At 44.7% G+C, this 20099-nt stretch overlaps 1 protein-coding gene across 5 annotated transcripts in view; it reads left to right on the forward strand.

Annotated features, from left to right (window-relative positions):
* Positions 1-20099, forward strand: part of CABIN1 (calcineurin binding protein 1) — a 242372-nt gene that overhangs the window by 144924 nt on the left and 77349 nt on the right. For all 5 annotated transcript variants that reach the window (XM_088477855.1, XM_088477854.1, XM_088477857.1 and 2 more), the window contains one exon: positions 14651-14764. In XM_088477855.1, coding sequence (XP_088333981.1) covers positions 14651-14764 — 114 coding nt within the window. The remainder of the gene's footprint in view (positions 1-14650; positions 14765-20099) is intronic.

Raw genomic sequence — 20099 nt, forward strand, 5'->3', positions numbered from 1 at the left:
CTCTCTGTAACCAGGTCCATCTCTGCACCCTCTCTCTGTAACCAGGTCCAACTCTGCACCCTCACACTGTAACCAGGCCCATCTCTGCACTCTCGCTCTCTAACCGGCCCCATCTCTTTGTGCTCTGAAAATGGGTCCCAACTCTGCACCCTCATTCTGTGCTCTGCACCCTCACTCTGTAACCAGGCCCATCTCTGCACCCTCGCTCTGTAACCGGGCCCATCTCTGCACCCTCGCTCTGTAACCGGGCCCCATCTCTGCACCCTCGCTTTGTAACCAGGCCCATCTCTGCACCCTCTCTCTGTAACCAGGCCCAACTCTGCACCCTCACACTGTAACCAGGCCCATCTCTGCACTCTCGCTCTGTAACCAGGCCCCATCTCTGCACCCTCTCTCTGTAACCAGGTCCATCTCTGCACCCTCTCTCTGTAACCGGGCCCCATCTCTGCACCCTCGCTCTGTAACCAGGCCCATCTCTGCACCCTCGCTCTGTAACCAGGTCCCATCTCTGCACCCTTGCCCTGTAACCAGGCCCATCTCTGCACCCTTGCTCTGTAACCAGGCCCCATCTCTGCACCCTCTCTCTGTAACCAGGCCCATCTCTGCACCCTCGCTCTGTAACCAGGCCCCATCTCTGCACCCTCGCTCTGTAACCAGGCCCCATCTCTGCACCCTCTCTCTGTAACCAGACCCATCTCTCCACCCTCTCTCTGTAACCAGGCCCATCTCTGCACCCTCTCTCTGTAACCAGGCCCCATCTCTGCACCCTCTCTCTGTAACCAGGCCCATCTCTGCACCCTCTCTCTGTAACCGGACCCATCTCTGCACCCTCTCTCTGTAACCGGGCCCCATCTCTGCACCCTCGCTCTGTAACCGGGCCCATCTCTGCACCCTCTCTCTGTAACCGGGCCCCATCTCTGCACCCTCGCTCTGTAACTGGGCCAATGTTTATATTCTTTTATTGAAGCCAATGGGGTAAATTTACTAAAGTGAGAGTTTTTAGAAGAGAATTTTAAAAGTGATGTTGCCCATAGCAACCAATCAGATTCTACTTAACATTTAGCTAGCACCTTCTAGAAGATAATACCTAGAATCTGATTGGTTGCTATGGGCAACATCACTTTTAAAACTCACTTCTAAAAACTCTCTTTAGTAAATTTACTCCATTGTGTTTGTTTTGGTGTTTTTCTTCCATCATGCATCCTGATGATGTTTGTACAGAGGCACAGTAAAGATTCGGGCACATGCACGAAGAAGTGTATTAGACATGTGTTTGCGTACTGTACCTGGTGGTTACGGCGGTTGGCTAATCAGATGCAGATGTAACCTAGAATAAGGGTGTTATTATTGTGACACAGGCATGTTGTTGATAGCGGTTGAGTACACAGTGATCGCGAAAAGTGGAAAAATTTGTGGGTCCCAGGGACCCCTCGCTTTCTAAAATTGGAGTCCTACGCCACCGTTTCTGGGTCCCATCACATATTATGGTGGGGTGAAAGCAGGCTGCAGCTGGTACAGTGCTGGTGGGCAGGTAGCAGTTGGGTTAGAACTGGGGGGAAATCAGGGAGAAGATAGGGTAGAGGGTAGTAGGGCCAGGCAGTGCTGGGGCTAGGGAGGGGGTAAGTTCAGATAGCAATTGCAACAGTGCTGGGGGGGCAAGGATAGATAACAGCTGACACAGTATTGAGGTGCAAGGAGGGGGCTAGGGGCACACAGTACTGAGGGTAGAGAGGGGGCAAGTGTAAATAGCAGCTGAGGCAGTACTATGGGCAAGGAGGTGGTTAGGGGCAGGCAGTGCTGGGGTTAGGGAGGGGGCGAGGATAGCACCTTAGGAAGTACTGGGGGCAAGAAGGAAGTTAGGGCTGGGTAGGGAGGGTGAAAGTGCAGGTTGCTGGGGCAGTACAGGGGGCAAGGAGAAGGTTAGTGGCTGGCAGTGCTGAAGGGTAAGGAGGGTGTAATGGTAGACAGCAGCTGGGGCAGTACTGGAGGCAAGGGGCAGGCAGTGCTGGGGGTAGGGAGGCGGTAAGGGTAGACAGCAGCTGGGGCAGTACTGGAGGCAAGGGGCAGGCAGTGCTGGGGGTAGGGAGGCGGTAAGGGTAGACAGCAGATGGGGCAAGGAGGAGATATGGGGTAGGCATATTTACAGTGCATCACACAAAGGAGTACCTCCATAAATATAGTGGCCCACACACAGCAGTGCATTTAGAGAGTGTAACACGCAGAAGTGCCCTCAATTTTTAACAATATTATAGTGGGAGGAAATTATTTCATTACAATGTAAATAGTCCCTCACCAGCAGTGTACACTCCCTGGAAGACACTGTACCTCCCCAGTCACCCGTACTGCAACTCTCCAGGCTCCCACTGGTAGATCTGCAGCTCACTGGTGGTCACTACTCCTCCGCCCTGGTAATCCCCGCAGCACAGTCACTCTGCTCCCCACTACAGGGGTAAACGCAGGATTTTTGAAGGGGGGTTGATAGATGGATCTTTGTATATAAACAAACACACAAGCATGCACACACATACAGCATGCGCACACATAGCTTACATACACACAGTTTACACATACACAAGCATACTTACACACACAGCATACATACATACATACATACATACACACACAGCATACATACATAAGCAAAGTTACACACAGTGTACATACATACACACAGCATACATACACACACATACATCAGCAAACTTACACACACTGTACATACATATCAGCATACATACAGTACATACACACATAAACAAACTTACAGTATACATAAATACATACACACACACAGTACATGCATACACTCACAGCATAAATACATATCTGCGTATATACACACAAACACTTACAGTATACATACATATATATACTGGACATACACACACATACTGTACTTACACACAGCATACATACAGTATACATACACTCACATATGCATACTTATACATAGTATACATACACACATACATACTGTACATGCACAGCAAACACACATACAGTACACATACACACACACACACACACACACACATGCATCAGCATACAGTACTTACAAAACTGAGGACTGAGAGGGAGTAGAAGATCACTGCTGGAGTCCATGTGGGCGGAGACATCCAGTTCAGGGCTTTATTCAGAGGCGGCAGTACGGTCTACGACCGCACGGCCGCCTCGATGTTTGTCCAGTGCGCATGCACACGAGGGAGCCGACTCCTTCGTGTGCATGCGTGAGACCCGCTACGACCGACAGCGCCAGTCGTAGCGGGTCTCTTTCCAAAGGGGGCGATCTGTCGATGTTGATTGACAGCTCGCCCCGTTTGGAAGGCGGGCCGGGGGGGTGGCAGCCCAAACGGAGGTGTTCCCATGGGAACGCCTGCCATTTGGGGGAGGCCCCTCTGACATCACTAGTGATGTCAGTGGAGAGCTTCCGGCTCTGACAGAGCCAGAAGCTCTCCGGGGCTTACGACAAGTGAGACCCTACCCTAGGGTCTCGTCGTAAGCCCCGATGGTCGCGATGGTCTAAGACCATCACGACCATCACCCTAGCGGTCGTTAGAGCTGTGGGTGTAAACCCACAGCCTAACGACCGAAACAAGGGCTGCCGGTCAGGATGCAAGCGGCCGCCCAGTTTCTGAGCGACCGCTTGCATCCTCCGACCGCCTCTGAATGAGGGCCTCAGACGCACAGATGTACACCAGGGAAGGGCACTGTAGCAGCATTAGCATTAAGTCACATACGCAACTGCAGCAAAAGGCGCAAGGAAAGCCACCACTGCATCCAATTTAGAAAACGTCCCTCTGAGGAGGGAGTATCCCGCCACCTCCCCCTTGACAAACACCACCCCTTAGCAGACCCCACCTCCGTTAGGGCTGCTTACAGAAATTTCCTGCACTGGTTTTTCATCCAAATCCGCCCCTGCAAACAAGCAAGTCATGCAAGTGCTATAATACAGGAATGGAGGAGCCCTGGTACAAACTGTTTCACTGTGTAGCTCCCGAGGCTCCGCCAAGTGGAAGAAGCAGGTCAGTGAAAATGGATCTACTGTAGTAACTGTGGATGCTGCTGTGTGCTGACTATTCGAATGCTCTCATGTAGGCTGCAGCGTGTTTGTAGTGATTCATCCTGTACATGGGATGGCAGACCCCTGGGAACACAGCTATCCTCCCACAGTCTGTCAAGCCCTGACACTGGAGCTAATACATTCACTGCCCACACATTCTAGTTCCTAGCAGCTCCAGGGAGCAATGGACAAATTCATTACTCCCCTTGCCCCTTAACCTCTCTGCATAGCTTACATGAGTCGCTTTATCTGTTGCTTTGCGCTAATTTCCAGGTATATTAGTTTGGAATAGTGTGTATATTAAGGCTATTTTTTTTACAGTACAGCATCTTGCCCTCTGTTTTGAGTTCTATCGATAGAGAAATCATCTCACTTTATCAGATTATACACCCTACTTACAATTTACAATAAGTGGTAACTGTTCCTTAGACATTTGTTTGAATGTTACATGACTGAACAGATAGTCATATATTACTATTTTACCTGACACCGCAGCTTTATAACAATTTGAAATTAATTGCTTTTCTAAACTGGATTTTATTAGTCTATAAAAATGTAATTTGGATAATCTTTTACTTGAACCCCTTCGCTGCGAAGGACGAGCCTGACTCATCCTCCCGATGTACATTAAACCTATAGAGGCAAGTCTGGCACACCAAACGAATAACAAATATGGGGGACCCTAGTAAGATGGGAGATCCCTGATTGGAAAGACCTGGGGCTCCTCTTTTAAATGTGCTCCCAGTGTGATCATCAGACATTAACCCCCTGCACTACAGAAATATGGAGTACACATGGGTCTATCAGAGGGTCACAGGTGCCCTAAATGTAACGCCCCTACGGCTGGTTTATACCATTGTCTTTGGCAGTGTTCTTATATTAAAAAATGTTGGTCTGATGTGTGGAAATTCACAGTTCGATATCTATTTTGCTGGAAGGATTTCACTTTCGAAAAGGTCCTAAAAAATTATTATTAGCTGTGTCTTCAGCGGCGTGTAAGAGTGTGTTACATATGATACTCCTCCAACAATGTCTTTATTTAGGGTAAAATTGTTTATGAAATGGGTAGAGGCCTCATTGCAAAAAGAAAAACGAGTAAAACAATTGTTTGATACATGGTAAAGTTCTATTGAAATTCTGTCACCAAATATAAGAATTCAAATTCGTAAGTGTTTTTTATCAACGCAGTGGTTTGAAACTCTGATACTCCCAAAGGAGGATCCGATACAATTATCTGATTAAACCAAAACTGTGGTGTATATTGCTCATCCCGCACACGCACGCCTGATGTACTAGAACAAGTAGAATTTTTTATTGATGGTTTGCGAATATTGTATAATTATTAGTTTATAACTGTCTTAGCAAGATTCGAATGTATAAGATCTGAATTGGATTATAGAAATGGCTAAGATGTCAACAAATGAATGAATAAGTAATGATATGAGCCTATGCTTCAAATAAAGTTTATAAATTAAAAAAAATAAAATAAATATGGAGTACAGGGATAAGGGAAGGGTTCGGTCTAGACTATACAGCGCTGATGGACCTGTGACGTCAAACCCGCGTGACCCGGTCTGAAAGGGGGAGGGGCGGGGATGCTAACAGGGGACCAAAAGTGTCCCCTCACGGGCTCGCTACGCTCGCAGCACTTCGGGCACGGTGGCTCGCTGCGCTCGCCACAAATATTTATTCCCCCTCTATGCCCACATGGATGGTAACACAGGAATGGTCCAGCCTCCTGCAGCGGTCACGTGGTGGATACGTCACAGAGGTCCTTTAGCCACATAGGAAATAGCAGCAACCATAAGGGAAGCTCTCCTCCAACCTGATATGCAATTAGTAAGACTCACCCTAATAATGGGGCCCATTAGTCCTTATTGTGTGTTGATCAGCTGTGAGTACCCAGCTTACAGATAACATACATTTTCTGTGTATAGTCGGGAGGGCACTATGGGGCTGATGTATGAAGCTCTTTAAAGTGATAAAGTGGAGAAAGATAAATGACCAGCCACTCAGCTCCCAACTGTCATGTTACAGGCTGTGTTCAAAAAATGACAGTTGGGAGCTGGTTGGTTGGTCATTTATCACTCTCCACTTTATCACTTCCCAGAGCTTAGTACATCTGCACATATGTGATCTATTACTCCGAGTACTGCCCCTGTACATGTGGGAGCACACACATTTAAAAGAGAGGAGTTCCCTCTTTAAAATAATGCGATCCCCTAGTAGCTATTGTCTGGTGATCACCAGACAAAGATACCCTGCTCTATGGAAAACATACCTTTTCTGTATATGGGCGGGAGAGAATGCCATTCCCCCATATGCCTATATTTGCACCTATACACATATGGCACCCACATTTGAAAGATTAGAATTACAGATGTGTTCTTACACATCTTTGCTGGAGTCACTCTAAAATGCCCTGCTCGGCATGCCCGGTCCGGTAAGACTCTGCTAGTGGCAGGCGGCTATTTTTCTGAAAATACATTTAAGTTGCAATGTCATGTGACTAGGATGCACCAGCAGACTGTGCTGATTAATTCAATATGCAACACTTGTATATCTGTGTGCGCAAAAAATAGATGCCCGACGCTAGCAGAGTTGCACGGGACCCGGTGGCTCACTCACACCAGGCAAGTCGCGCTGTGTGACGTATTAGGCTAGATGTATGAGGACACATCTGTACCTCTTTCAAATAATGTAGCCGCAGCTATTGGTGGGCATATGACTATATCAGTCAGTGCTACAGAAAAAATTTGTTTTCCATATATTTGGAGTGGGCACATTGTGTGCAAACTCTCCCATACTGGCCCGCACACACATGGGGCACCCTTGTTTGAAGAGAGGAGTCTTTTCTTTCAAACAATTTGCCCCCTTAGTAATTATTGTCTGGTCACCAGACAATGACTTAGACATCACGCCCAAATTCTATGCATGTGTGTTGATTTAAACCTCAGATGTCCCCATATTGTATCAAATTAAAAAAGGGGAACTCTCATTTAATGAGTTAGGTTTCCTAGAATAAAAAATGGTAGGCCTTGTTGGGATTACACATGATTAGCATTTAAATCGAGCAAGTGAAAATTTGCAAAACAAATGTATTATATTCAAGTATAGATTGTTTTGTAAAACCCTACACATAGAACCCTGCTGGTTGCAATTTTTAAATGGTAAAGCAAGAACTGCAAAGTAATTGTGGTGGGTTTTTTTAAAACAAAATCTAAAAACTGCATTTGCTTTCAGTTCACTTTTTTGAAATTTCAATAAAAACACTTATTTTGGCCATTTTAGTAACATTTAATTTGAAGTGTGAGAATGAGGAAAAAGACTAAGGGCCTGATTCTGAGATCTACGCTAATGCAATCGCAACTGTATTCTCTCATGGATCACAGTTGCCGTGCATAGGGCTCCCCACTGCTGCTTTCTCATATCCGCCCGACGACGTGCAACAGCGTAAACATCGGTAACATCAACGAACATCAGGCAGTCACACAGAATGTAAGTCATGTCTGACCAGCCACAAACCACTGCAGCTCTTCTAAAGACCGGTACACACTAAACAATGTCTTGTGTTTACAACCTTGTTAGCGACGGGACCTGGCGGGGGTGCCGGCATCGGCAAGTGGACCTGCATGCATGAGGATGTTGCCGACAACGTGCGGGAGTGCACATCGTCAGCGACCTAGCTTGTACACACTGGCAGATGTGGACGATACGTCGGCCGGATCGGGCGTTATATCGTCTAGTGTGTACCCAGCTTAACACGCAGAGAGCTCTCATGGTCTTACACTCCTGCGTTTTTCTAACCACCTCCCTCCCCCCATTGCCACCCCCAAATGCTGACTACCTGTTACTCACTTTGCGGGTGATTCCTCTGTACAAGCGTAATCGCAATGCAATGCGCAATGGCAAACAATCTCTCAATCTGCATAAATACTGGCTTTGCGAAAATCCTTGAATCAGGCCCGGTACACATCAGGCGATATATTTGACGATATATGGTTCCGATGCAGATTGGAACGATATATCGTACATATCGCTCAATGTGTAGCCTCATTCGCTGGTTCACATGCGTCATCACTGACAACGGCATGTAGGTAAATGCGGGATGCTAGGGGATATCGCGCGGTCGTACACCAGATTGGGTCAGCTGGGATACCCATCGTTCTGTTATGTATCCGGCCTAAGGGTATTTTCTGAAAATACGTTTATTGGAAAAAGAAGATATATTTTCAATGTGTATCACATTGATGTTGGAATGTGATGAGCACAATAGCTGAATAGTGACCTCAGCACAGAGGGAACCACTCAGCATCGAAGTGGTTAAAGGACCACCAAACAAAAAAAAAAAGTTGACATAATTTACTGCTATAATATTGATAATATTACACCAATCAGCCATAACATTAAAACCACTGACAGGTGAAGTGAAGAACAATGATTATCTCGTTACAATGGCACCTGTCAAGGGATGGGATATATTAGGCAGCAAATTAAAATCAGTTCTTGAAGTTGATATGTTGGAAGCAGGAAAAACGGGCAGGCATAAGGATCTGAGCAATTTGGACAAGGGCAAAATTTAAATGGCTAGACCAGAGGTTTCCAAACTTTTTTGAATCACGGCGCCCTAGAGTATCAGCATTGTTTTCACGGCACCCCTAAGCCAAACGTTTGCTAATGAGAAATTCAGAAAAAAATGTAGTAAAGTAGTAAAATGAAGTAAACTGCTTACCTGTCATTCCTAGGGTCAGTTATGTGGTGGTGGAAAGGTTTGTGCTTCTGTTTGTCTACATATTTACATTACATTGACCATAAATAATATGATTCAGTGCTGGACTACCAACCTGATGCTCCCCCAGGGTGCCACGGTGCACAGATTGGGAACCACTGGGCTAGACGATTGGGTGAGAGCATCTTCAAAATGGTGGGTCTTGTGTGGTGTTCCTAGTATGCAGTGGTTAGTACATATCAAAAGTGATCAAAGGAAGGATCACCAGTTGAACCGGCGACAGGGTCATGGGTGCCCAATGCTCATCGATATGTTAGGGGAGTGAAGGCTATCCCGTCTGGTCCTATTCCACAGAAGAGCTACTGTAGCATAAATTGCTGAAGAATGTAATGCTGGCTATGATAGAAAGGTGTCAGCATCCAGTGCATCGCAACTTGCTGTGTATGGGGCTGCATAGCCGCAGACCGTTCAGAATGCCCATGCTGACCCCTGTCCACCACCTAAGCACCTACAATGAGCACGTGAATGACCAAACTGAACCATGGAGCAATGGAAGAAGGTGCCCTTTTCTGTTGATTCTCATTTTCTTTTACATCATATGGACGGCTGGGTGCCTGTGCGTGGCATACCTGGGGAAGAGAGGGCACCAGGTTGAAATTGTATTGAATTGACTGTGCAGCACTCAGCTACGTTATATGGGAGCCTGATGATGCATGCCAGGGTCGTAACTAAGGGTGTGAGAGCGGTGCCGTCGCACAGAGCACAAGGCTCTGTGGGAGGCACCATCACTGCCCGACAGCCCCTGCATCTGGCTAGCAGGGTTCCTGGAACGTCACCCTGCAGCCAGTAATGTTGCTGCAGTGTTGTCCGGTGCATCCCTTTAGATGCTCCAGGCCCGCATCGTGCAGCTAGTACAGCCACCCAGAGGCATACAGGAGAGGAGGCAAAGGAATGGGGATGGATCATTGGCACACATGTACATGCAATAGGCAGTGTGCGCCAGGGGAACCCCCTGAGAGAAACATGGCCCCCTGACTCCAGCACAAGAACTGCTGCTTATTCACAAATCCACTTGTTGGGGTTATAATCGGTTTATGGTCGAGGTTTATTGGTTTCGGCAGGTGCTCTTGTCTGGACCCCTTACTGAGATGGTGACCCTGACCACTATATTCACAGAATGCAAATTGAAGGAGCTCTAGCACTTGCACTCTGGGAGGGATGGGCTTCATCTGTCAAAGGTCAGTATTCACCAAATAAATATTTCCCAGTAATGAATATGGCGATTTGACATTTACCTAATCTTCTGAATGCAAATCTACAATTTTTCAAACCTCCCCAAAAAATAATGTGAGCTATTTTCTGACATATGTTCCTAACAGTCCAGATAACCTGACAAACATTAATCTTTCAATAGCAAATGTATTTCAATGGGTATAGAAGCCCATAGAACTGAATGGCCAATAAATGGGATAATGCTACATTAAGGAAATAGAGAACTTCTGTTAAAAAAAGCATCATACAAAGTTTAAATAATATTGTGGATTTGTAAGTCTCAGCAATAAGCCATTGACTTTTTAGATATACTAGTGTTTTTGGAACTACAAGTCCTATAAATTTCTTAGACTTATGGAACTACAAGTACCAACATTACCTGTCGACCACGGAAATCTGGAACAAAGTAGGATGTTATTGCCTTGGTGTCAGCCCCGTTGTTTTCTGTGAGAATGAAAGTTTGTGCCTCAACCAATCACAAGCGCCAGCATGTAAACCTTACTCGCAACTTCCCATTAATTTCTATATTCTCCCATTGCATTGCCTATTCACGTAAGTAGGGAAAAAGGCCAATTATTTTATACAGTAAAATCACCCGAAATTCCCTGAATTTAAAGTAAATTAGTTTTTTTATAGATTGAACAACTCGGGAGTTGAATTCATTTACATAGATTTAATACATTGAACTATTTGGAAGTTCAATTAATGATTTATATATGGCATATACCAATCTTGGGTAGATAATAAGTCATCCTGTGTTGCTAGGAAATCTAGTGAAATTTTGGAATTCATAATAGCGTGCAAGATGTAATATTAGCGTTTGTTGGGACTTGTGGTGACCCAGCATTATTTGAATTGGAAGGAAATACCGATGGACGGGATGCTGGCTGTCAGTACACTGACAGCGGTATCCCGATGGTTCAAATCCCGACAGGGGAACGGTAAGTAATGATCCCCTGTCCTATTTACCCCTAACCCTCCTTTCATGCACCCTTATACTAACCCTCCCTACCACGCACCCTAACCCTCCTGGTAAGTGCCTAAACCTAGCCCTTCCCCCTTAGTGCCTAGCCCTCCCCCTTAGTGCCTAACGCTAAACCTCCCCCTGGCGGTGCCTGAACCTAACCCCCCCTGCCCGAAGCCTAACCCTAACCTCCTCCCTTCCGCAGCCTAACTCTAACTCTCCCCCTCCCTCCCACGGCTGATACTTATCTTTCCCCGGTGTCCTTAAGATCGGGATGCCATGTCATCGGCATCCCGAGTCATATCGAGATTTCAGCGCCGGTGTTGTCTCTGCAAACGGGATTCCGATGCATAACACTTATTTTTGGTGTTTATGTATGTTTATAGAAAGACAACTTTTTAAAATATTTTGGTAATATATTTAGTCAAAGTTTAAGAAAGGACAAGAAAATCACTTGTCTCTAACACCGAGTCCACTGAGCCACTTAACACTGTTGGTATGGAGAAATAATTATACCCAGGAGCCCTGATTTAGTAACATGTTTCACTGGTTTAGCTAACAGCTTGCATGTGTGCTTTAGTTTAGGACATACAGTGTTATGTCGGTGTGTGGGCTTGCTGTGGTTTGTCTAGATTTTTGCTGCACAAATGGTTTGGCCGACATACTATATACAGTTTATTATTTGACACTGCTTTGTTTTGGTAACATAAAAATATCACTAAGCAAGCAGTGTGTACTGTGCACAGCTCCTCATTTTGTTTTGATGGGAGGATATGGGAATATGTTCCTATGCTAAATGAGGTAGACCGCATAAAGGGACCGAGACCAGTAGTCAGGAAATAATTTTGTTCTCACTGTTAGACAATGCAGAGAAGTCAAATTACTATTGTGTTTTCAATCCTAGGGCCTCATTTGCACCAATGATTTAAAAAAAAAAGCATGACTTTGATGTGCATTTTTTACACGTAGAGAAGGGAATCTATGTTTAGAATGTTTTTTTTTATTTTCACTTTTGTTACTAGGAGAGACTTGACAACTGCTAAAATGACCTTTTCCCCACCTGTTTTTTTTTTTTTTTTTTTAACCACTCAACCTATAGAATGCAGTTTGCTTGTTTTTATGCATCCATGAAGGCTGGTGTCCCTGATCACTATCATCCACTGCCAGATAACACACTGATGATCCTTGCTGAGATTGTAGACACTCAGCCACCAGCGGAAAGAGAAACACAACCCTGGAGACAATCTGAAGACCTGATTGGTCAAATGCCGGTCCTCTTCAGCCGTCCCCATGCCTATTGTGGAGCTACCCTTTAGTGAGCCACCAACCCACATGCATCCCATCCATATATAGGGGATGGACTGTGGCTGTATAACCAGCTCTACTTACCATTAGTAGCCGTTTTCTCTGGTGTGCAGTTTGGCAGTAGTCCCGGCCCCATGGCAGAAAGCGGAATGTCCCTAATAGTCCCTCTGTGTCGGCAGTGCCCCTCCACCTGAGGCTGTGGGATGCCACAGAAGTAGAAGTAAAAAGTTGGTGGGCACTTAATCTAAACTGAGCTCTCCAAGGCAGATACCAGAGTAAAGGGAGAAGAGCCTAAGGCTGGGTACACATTAGGCGATATATTGGACGATATGTTGTTTTGGGGCAAATTGGAACGACATATTGTTAACATCACATAGTGTGTACGCTCAATCGCACATTCACGTGTGTATTTCATCGTGCAGCACATTAGATGGGACGATGTAATGAATGACACCATGCTGTTAAATGCAGCATGGAACGGCATATTGTGCCATTGTACACAGCATCATGCAGTGTGTTTGGACGCCGCAATGTATCGTTCCATCATGTCATCCTGTTGATGGGTGCACACATCGTGTAATGTGTACCTAGCCCAAGTTTTGAAAGTTGTTATAGTTCCCAGGCTCCTTGCTCCACATCTCTACCCCATGGTCGTCTCTAGTGTCGTCCAATGGCTGCCTGAGAAATACACTCATCATTAAGAAAATGGAATCCTGGTAGCAGTCCTATACTGGATCATAGTCAGAGGAAGAAATCACATACTTGTTGATGACACTATGACCTGTTGGCAAATCTACCCTGACTGAACTCAAAGCCTGTGGGGGCGATTCGATTGTTTAGATGTCGGCTATTTTTTTTAAGGCGCCTGACGGAGCAATTCAATTGTTGCTTCGTCTGAGCGTGATAGCCGCCAGCCAGCTCACACCCTCAGTTAAGGCACCCTAATCAGGACTTTAGACGGGTTTAGTCATTTTACGCGGCTAAACCTGGTCTAATAGGGCGTGAAGAGGGCTATAATTAATGAGCGCCCAGAAAATTGTAGTGCCCAACTGGGCGCTCATTAATTGGCGCACACGCAACAATTGAATCGCCCCATGTGTGAGAGGAATGGTCAGTACAGCTGTGCTGCTCACTAGACCATAAGATTAATGTTAAGGTATTAGGATGTTTATTGTGAACTCTGGCTTGTCACCATGTGCCTGATTATTAAATAAAGCGTATAATTGTGTTGTAGCAGTTCACTTATAATCACTTCAACGCTCAAATCTCTCTGAAATAGCTGATAAACCTGTCTGTGTATGTCTCTGTTGATTGGGAACCATCTTTATATTGATTTCTCCAGCAGAACACTCCACACAATCACCCCATCTTTTGGCCTGTCAGACTTAGGGCTTAACAATGGAACATTGCAATCAGGCATTCACTATGTGTTAGTGGCCAAAATAGTGTAAACTTGTATTTCATTATACAAACACTTTGTTTACTGTGCATCAATTTTAGCATTGCCTACAAGCATTAACACTCAGGGCCTGATTTAGACCCGCTCGCAAGCAGGTCAATGTTTGATTCCTGCGCATGCGCCGCGTCCGACGTGCACATGCGCAAGCCCCAGCGAGCGAATGAAGTTTAGTCGCTCCAGGGCTCACTACAAGACTGGACGGCTGTCGATGTTTGATTGACAGCTCGCCGCGTTTTGTAGGCGGGGAGGGGGGTTGGCTGCACAAACGCAGGCGTTCCCTTAGGAACGCCTGCCGTTTGTGGGTGGCCCTACTGACATCACTTGTGATGTCAGTAGTGGACTTCCTGCTCTATTAGAGCAGGAAGCCCGCTCAGGCTTGCGGGAGCCGAGACACTACCACAGGGTCTCGTCCCAAGCCTGATGGTCGCGGTAATCGCCATGCCGCTCGCACAAGATGTGGGTGGTCACCCACAGCTATGCGGTCGGCCTGGAGGCAGGGAAAAAAAAACGCCCTGATTCAGAGCGAGCGCTCGTCAGCAGAGAGCGCCTCTGAATCAGGCCCTCGGTACGTAATACACTATACTGCAGGAAGGATCTGAAAACACACTTGCAAAGTGCACATTTATTTCTTTGTATTTATCAGGTGTTTTTCAACGCCCATGTGTCCAGGTCTTCAGAAGTATGTTAGGGGTCCAGGACTGTTCTGCGTAATATCACAAACCCTCACTGACACACCCTGGTGATTCAAGTTTTCTATGACAAATAACAATGTGTATGTGTATATATATATGATACTGGAATAGGAAATCTGTATGCATGCACAGCAGCATCTCTGCTTCATCCTGCCTGTTGTCTCCTCAGAACTTGCAGTGGGCCAGAGACGTGTTGCTAGGCAGCAGTATCCCGTGGCAGCAGCTGAAGCACATGCCAGCACAGGGACTCTTCTATGAGAGGAACAAGACTAATTTCTTCAATGTAAGTTCAGCTCTATGTTACAGGCTGGTCTGGGTGAAAACAGTTAGACAAAAGGCTCTAACAATTGTGCATGAGTTAACATGACATGAGTCATTTTTTACCTCTTGCTCCTGGAGTTGTGCCGAACTGAGATTGGATTAGATGACTATATAAAGAGTAGTTTATGCTGTACTGTACATTATAAGGTATTACAAGTCAAACAGGCCATGTGCTTTTGTTCATGACACAGAATTTTTAGGTGAATTGTAGTGTATTTATAAACTAAAGGTTACCTGATAGCTTTCATTACTACAATTGTTTTATTTCTTTTTTCTTTTTAAATATAATCATCTATTTAGGTTTTTGTAATGGGTGTAATAAAGTTATTTAAAGAAATGTAAACAAAAAAGTTTGTAAACTAAAGGTAATTGATATAAAATACTGCAAGACGAAATGAAAGAGATTTATGCGCTCGTCATTTTAAGATGTCTATTGCTATAGGTTACATGACAATTGTCAGTGAAGGAAAAGGTCCAGCTTCCAGCTGTTCTATAGAGAGGATGAATGTACAAAATAGATTCTAAGCACATAGGTTTTATGTTTGAAATCTTTTTTATTGAAATATACATAAATATTGTCTAATACATACTGTAGAGAAAGCTACTTGGTATATGACTGTTTTGCCACTCAGGATTTGCACAGCAACAAGTTTTGCAGATCTTATATTAGGGTCCTTTTGGAAAGGACAACTAAACCGAAAATACAAGTTTAGGGTGGTGTCAGACAAGTGCATTGATTGCTTTTTCCAGATGCTTCAGTGTAAACACATTGAAGTGTACGGGGAAAGTTCTTCTCCTGTCACATGGATTGGAAAATGAATTGCATTCTTCCCACCAAATCTGAATCTGTGTTTAGTCATGATTTTACTTTGCAAATCACCCAGTTATTGCTTGCTACTAAAAATTAATGCACTTTGAAAACCATTAACTAACTCTTATTGGTGTTTTATTTAAACCTGTTAATATTTTTGATAGGTTGTATAGATTAAATGTAGTTTGATTCAATGTTTTGTTTTTAACAAATACAGTCTTCATTATATATTTGTGTTTTGCAATGCTCCTCATTTTAGCCATGCTGGGTATGCCTGCAGGTGTCACTGCTAGCTCTGACTATGTCAGGTTTAGGTTGACGACTGCAAATACAGACAACACTACAGACTATGGAAGGGTAAATAATTAGAGGTTCATTTAGATTTAGGGAGGGGAACATATGGTGTGGGGTCCCCCCATAAAACCCACTTCCAGATTTATGCTGTGGCCGGCTGGGCTGGTGACACTATAACAGGGATGCTGGCAGTATGGCCCCCCCTGTTATACTGTGACAGCATTGTGCGAACGCACTAGGGGTCCTCCTAACACCCCTTGCCAGTGGACAATGGAGTAATAGATATTTCAATACTCTTTACTCTGACACTATATTCTTTCCAGCTATCCTGGGCAGTCCTAAGCTTGGGTATGCTTGTAAAACTACAAATACCAGCAACCTATGTCTGTTAAGGCATGCTGTCATTTGTAGAACTATAAGCAGGGGTAGATTGGAAGGAGTGGATTAGGAATTAGATGTATGTGTGTTAGGACATTTGCTATGATAGAACGCTTTTTATTTATAATAACGACTTGACAGTATCCCAGACCAGAAGGGCAGATGCGAAAACCGGATTTTTATAGAAAAAAACTTCACCCAGGCCGCAAGGAGATCAGAGGCCGCCCCCCATTTGCATCTACCAGAAAGGGTTAAGTCACCAAAAGGAAGTGCCCCTAGGAAAGCTAAGGTTTAAGGTTAACAACAGAGGGGAGTGGTCCAAGACCCCCCCCTCCCCGCAACAAATACTCCACCCCAGTAACTGCTGGGAGTAGAGGACAGGAAAGTCATCTGCAAGAAAACATTATTGGACCCAGAAAAACATGAGTAGCAAGTGGCTAGCGGAAATCTCTGCCGCGAACTAAGCGTGAGAAAGGAGTGGTGCCACCTCCCGGGGGCTCTCCCACCATCTATCAGCGATTCATTCATTACATTATTAAAATCCCAATAAATATCATAGGAACAGTTGGAGAACTCAGAAGAAATTCACCAGCTTTGGAAAGGACAGCAGAACTAAAGGGAGAGTAGATATACTGTATATTGCCAGTAGAACAAAGGGGAAGGCATGGATGGTACCTGCAAGAAAAAGAAGTCGGCCAAGCAGGTCCACCTGCACCCTATGACAGACACACATGGATTTGTTTATTAACACAGAAACCACTCTTAAACTAGAGTGGAAGGTGGAGTGATATGCCCATCCCACCCATGGCTGCTATAGAGAGTGAACACGACTACCCACCAAACGTGGTTCTAGCAAACTATCCCCAGAGGCTGAGCTGTAACTTGGAGTAAAACGAAGGAACGTTTGATCTTATCATTCAGGCCGAATCGGAGAAATCAGCCTGTACCCCCAAAAAAGATGCGGAAACTTAGGGGATAAATGTAGTAGTGCCCGATTAGCCCTAATGAAACACTTTGGGGTACTTAAGTTCCACCAATTGCCACTAATTAGCATATTAGCACAAGTGGTGATGAAATGCATAAAGCAATATTTTTAGGAGAAAATAAGTAGTCCTGTCAAATTTGGGGTACCTGAAAATGGGTGTAAGCATGTCTAAAAGTTGCTAAAGTGAAGTTATAAGAAACGTAAAAAACCGCACCTTCAGCAAACACCTGCAATCAAAAAATCACCTCACCCATACTTGCAGACCCCCCAAAAGTCTATTTCGCTACTTTCTTACACTTTTTTGCCCCCTTTTTCAAAGTGCTTTTTTAGGGTGTTCCTCGCTTTTTTTTTTCTTTTTCTTTTTTGACGCAGTTATCCTTTGGGAGGCTGTCCCAAGGGTGTTGCTGAGTGGTTTCCCCACCTTTGCACCCCAAAAAGTGATTTTGCACTTTTTTCTCCAAAAATAGGCAAATCTTTTTCGCTTATTGCATTGCGTTTTTGCGTACACGAAAAGTGTTTGCAATTGAATATGGAGATAAATTGTCACAATCGGCGATACTTTTTCACGGAAAACTGCTTTTCGCTTCTAATTGAATACGGCCCATAGTGGGTGTATTTATTTCTTTACTGGAAGAATGTCATGATGTTGACAGTGAAAATTTTAATATTAGCGTTGGCATTAGGTGTCGATATTGCGCCAGTGTCGACTTGTTACAGGTTGTTGAACATGTTAACATATACTCTGTCGACATACAGCACATATCGACATAATGTAGTTGAGATAGAGAGGGATGACATTTTGAATGCCATCATAACTTATGTATCCTGCAAATATACCCTTTTTTTCTGCACATACAAAGCAGGAGCATTTGCTGCCATGGTTGTCTTCAATCCTTATCAAGCCCTTGGTTCTATTTATGATACTTCATTTTGTTTTCAGCAATCAATTTGTCTCCATTACTATTTGCATAATTAAGTGCAAGCACATACATTTCTCTTTAAAGACTTCCCATACTTTGTAAGGCGCTGCAGACCCCTTGTGGCGCCATATAAATATTTGATTAGTGCTTGATCAAATACTGCAGTGCAAACAGGTGACAGACAGCACACACAAGAAATCCATGCTTAGGATTCAGGACTGATTGCTAAGGTACAGTATATGAGCTAGACATCAGTCTGTGGCATAGCCAGTGGAGGAGCATATGGTACACCCCAAATTTCAGGTAATGTTAGAAGGATCATAATTGCAGCATACCCATGGTCCCTACGTTATTCACTCTGATGCAGTGGTGTAGCCAGAGCTGAAAACCTGATAGAAATGTTGCCTATAGTTGTCACCACACCGCAAAGCGATTATGTTTATTAATAGCATGAGAGCATTGACGGGCTAGAAGCGGCCTGGGCAGAGCCGTTTGATCGGAGGGATACTTGGGCGCCTATTTTTCCATCTTCATTCCCCATCCTGTCGAAAGCTAGTTACGCCACAGTTCTAGAGTAATGCTGGCCATATATGCTGCAATATTGCGGAACGATCCTATGGAAAAAAGATCATTCTCGAGATTGTCAGTAAATGCATTGGACAGATGACTGCTGATGTCCTCTCTCAGCCTGTGTGTACTCATCATATGAACAAGCCCCTATGACACAAAAAGTGATGCGGCTGGCTGAATTTTATCCAATCTAGCCCCCTATGTATGTTACCAAACTGAGCCTCAATCCAGACACTTGGGCAGAGCTGCAGGTCCAGGCAGCCTATGGCTAGCTTATGGGATGGAACAAAATGGGAGACACAGTGGTAAAGAGGAAGGCAGGCAGGCACATAGGGCCTGATTCAGAGCCGCTCGTAAGCGGACGCTCGTTCGCTCCGAGCGATGGTCGCACAACTGCGCATGCGTAGGGGTTGTAATACGCATGCGCGAACCAGTCATTGCGGTCGGAAATTGTGTGCTCGCAAAATAGCGAATGCCTGCTAATTTGAGTGACAGGATGAGGCGTTTGTGAGTGGTAACAGGGGAAGGTGCTTGAAAACGGGGAGTGGAGATCCGAACGCAGGCGTGCCAAACGGTCAAAATGGGCGTTTTAAGGGTGTGCATAATTAACAAAGCAGCGTCATCGACCACGTCACTTGGTTGTCTTTTAGCCTGAACTGCTCGCATGATTGCGGTAGGAAAATCCTACCACAAGCACTGCGAGCAGTTCATACGCCTTTCGATGTACTCGATTAATCTAATGAATAGCGGAGATGACGTAGGATGCGAGCGGCCAGGGGGCGTTTTATAAAAAATAGCGAGCACATGTTTCGTTCGCTCGTTCAGACATAGAGGCGTCAACAGACCACAAAGAGCGAGCGCTCTATTTAAATATCCGGCCCCTTTCTCTGAACGAGCGAGCGCAAATAGCGTCCGGCTCTGAATCAGGCCCATAGTTTGTGAGGGAAATTGAATTATTATTACTTTTTTTTTTTCTTTGTTTTTTGTGGCTACTTGATTCTGACACCAGGCCTGTTGCAATATAACTGTTACGCCTCACTATAGTACAATGAAGGAGTCATTTTTTTGGTCTGAATAAATATTCATTTGGGAAGTCACTGGCTATTGGTAAATTGTTAGTGTATATTTTTATTATGGCTGGTTCCAGTGGATAAGTGACAGGTGGCTATGATCCTGAATATCTATAGAATAAGAACATGAATTGAAAATCCATTTACACAGGTGTGAAACATGATCTCTTTAAAGAAGACCTGACTTATATTCTTGGCATGAAGTGTTGTGTTGTTAAGAAATTGTGCTAGCTTAAATACATTGCTTTGTGTATTTCATCAGCTCTGGA

The sequence above is a fragment of the Taudactylus pleione genome, unplaced genomic scaffold (assembly GCF_031769625.1).
Source record: "Taudactylus pleione unplaced genomic scaffold, aTauple2 ptg000205l, whole genome shotgun sequence".
In the NCBI taxonomy this organism is placed as follows: Eukaryota; Metazoa; Chordata; class Amphibia; order Anura; family Myobatrachidae; genus Taudactylus; species Taudactylus pleione.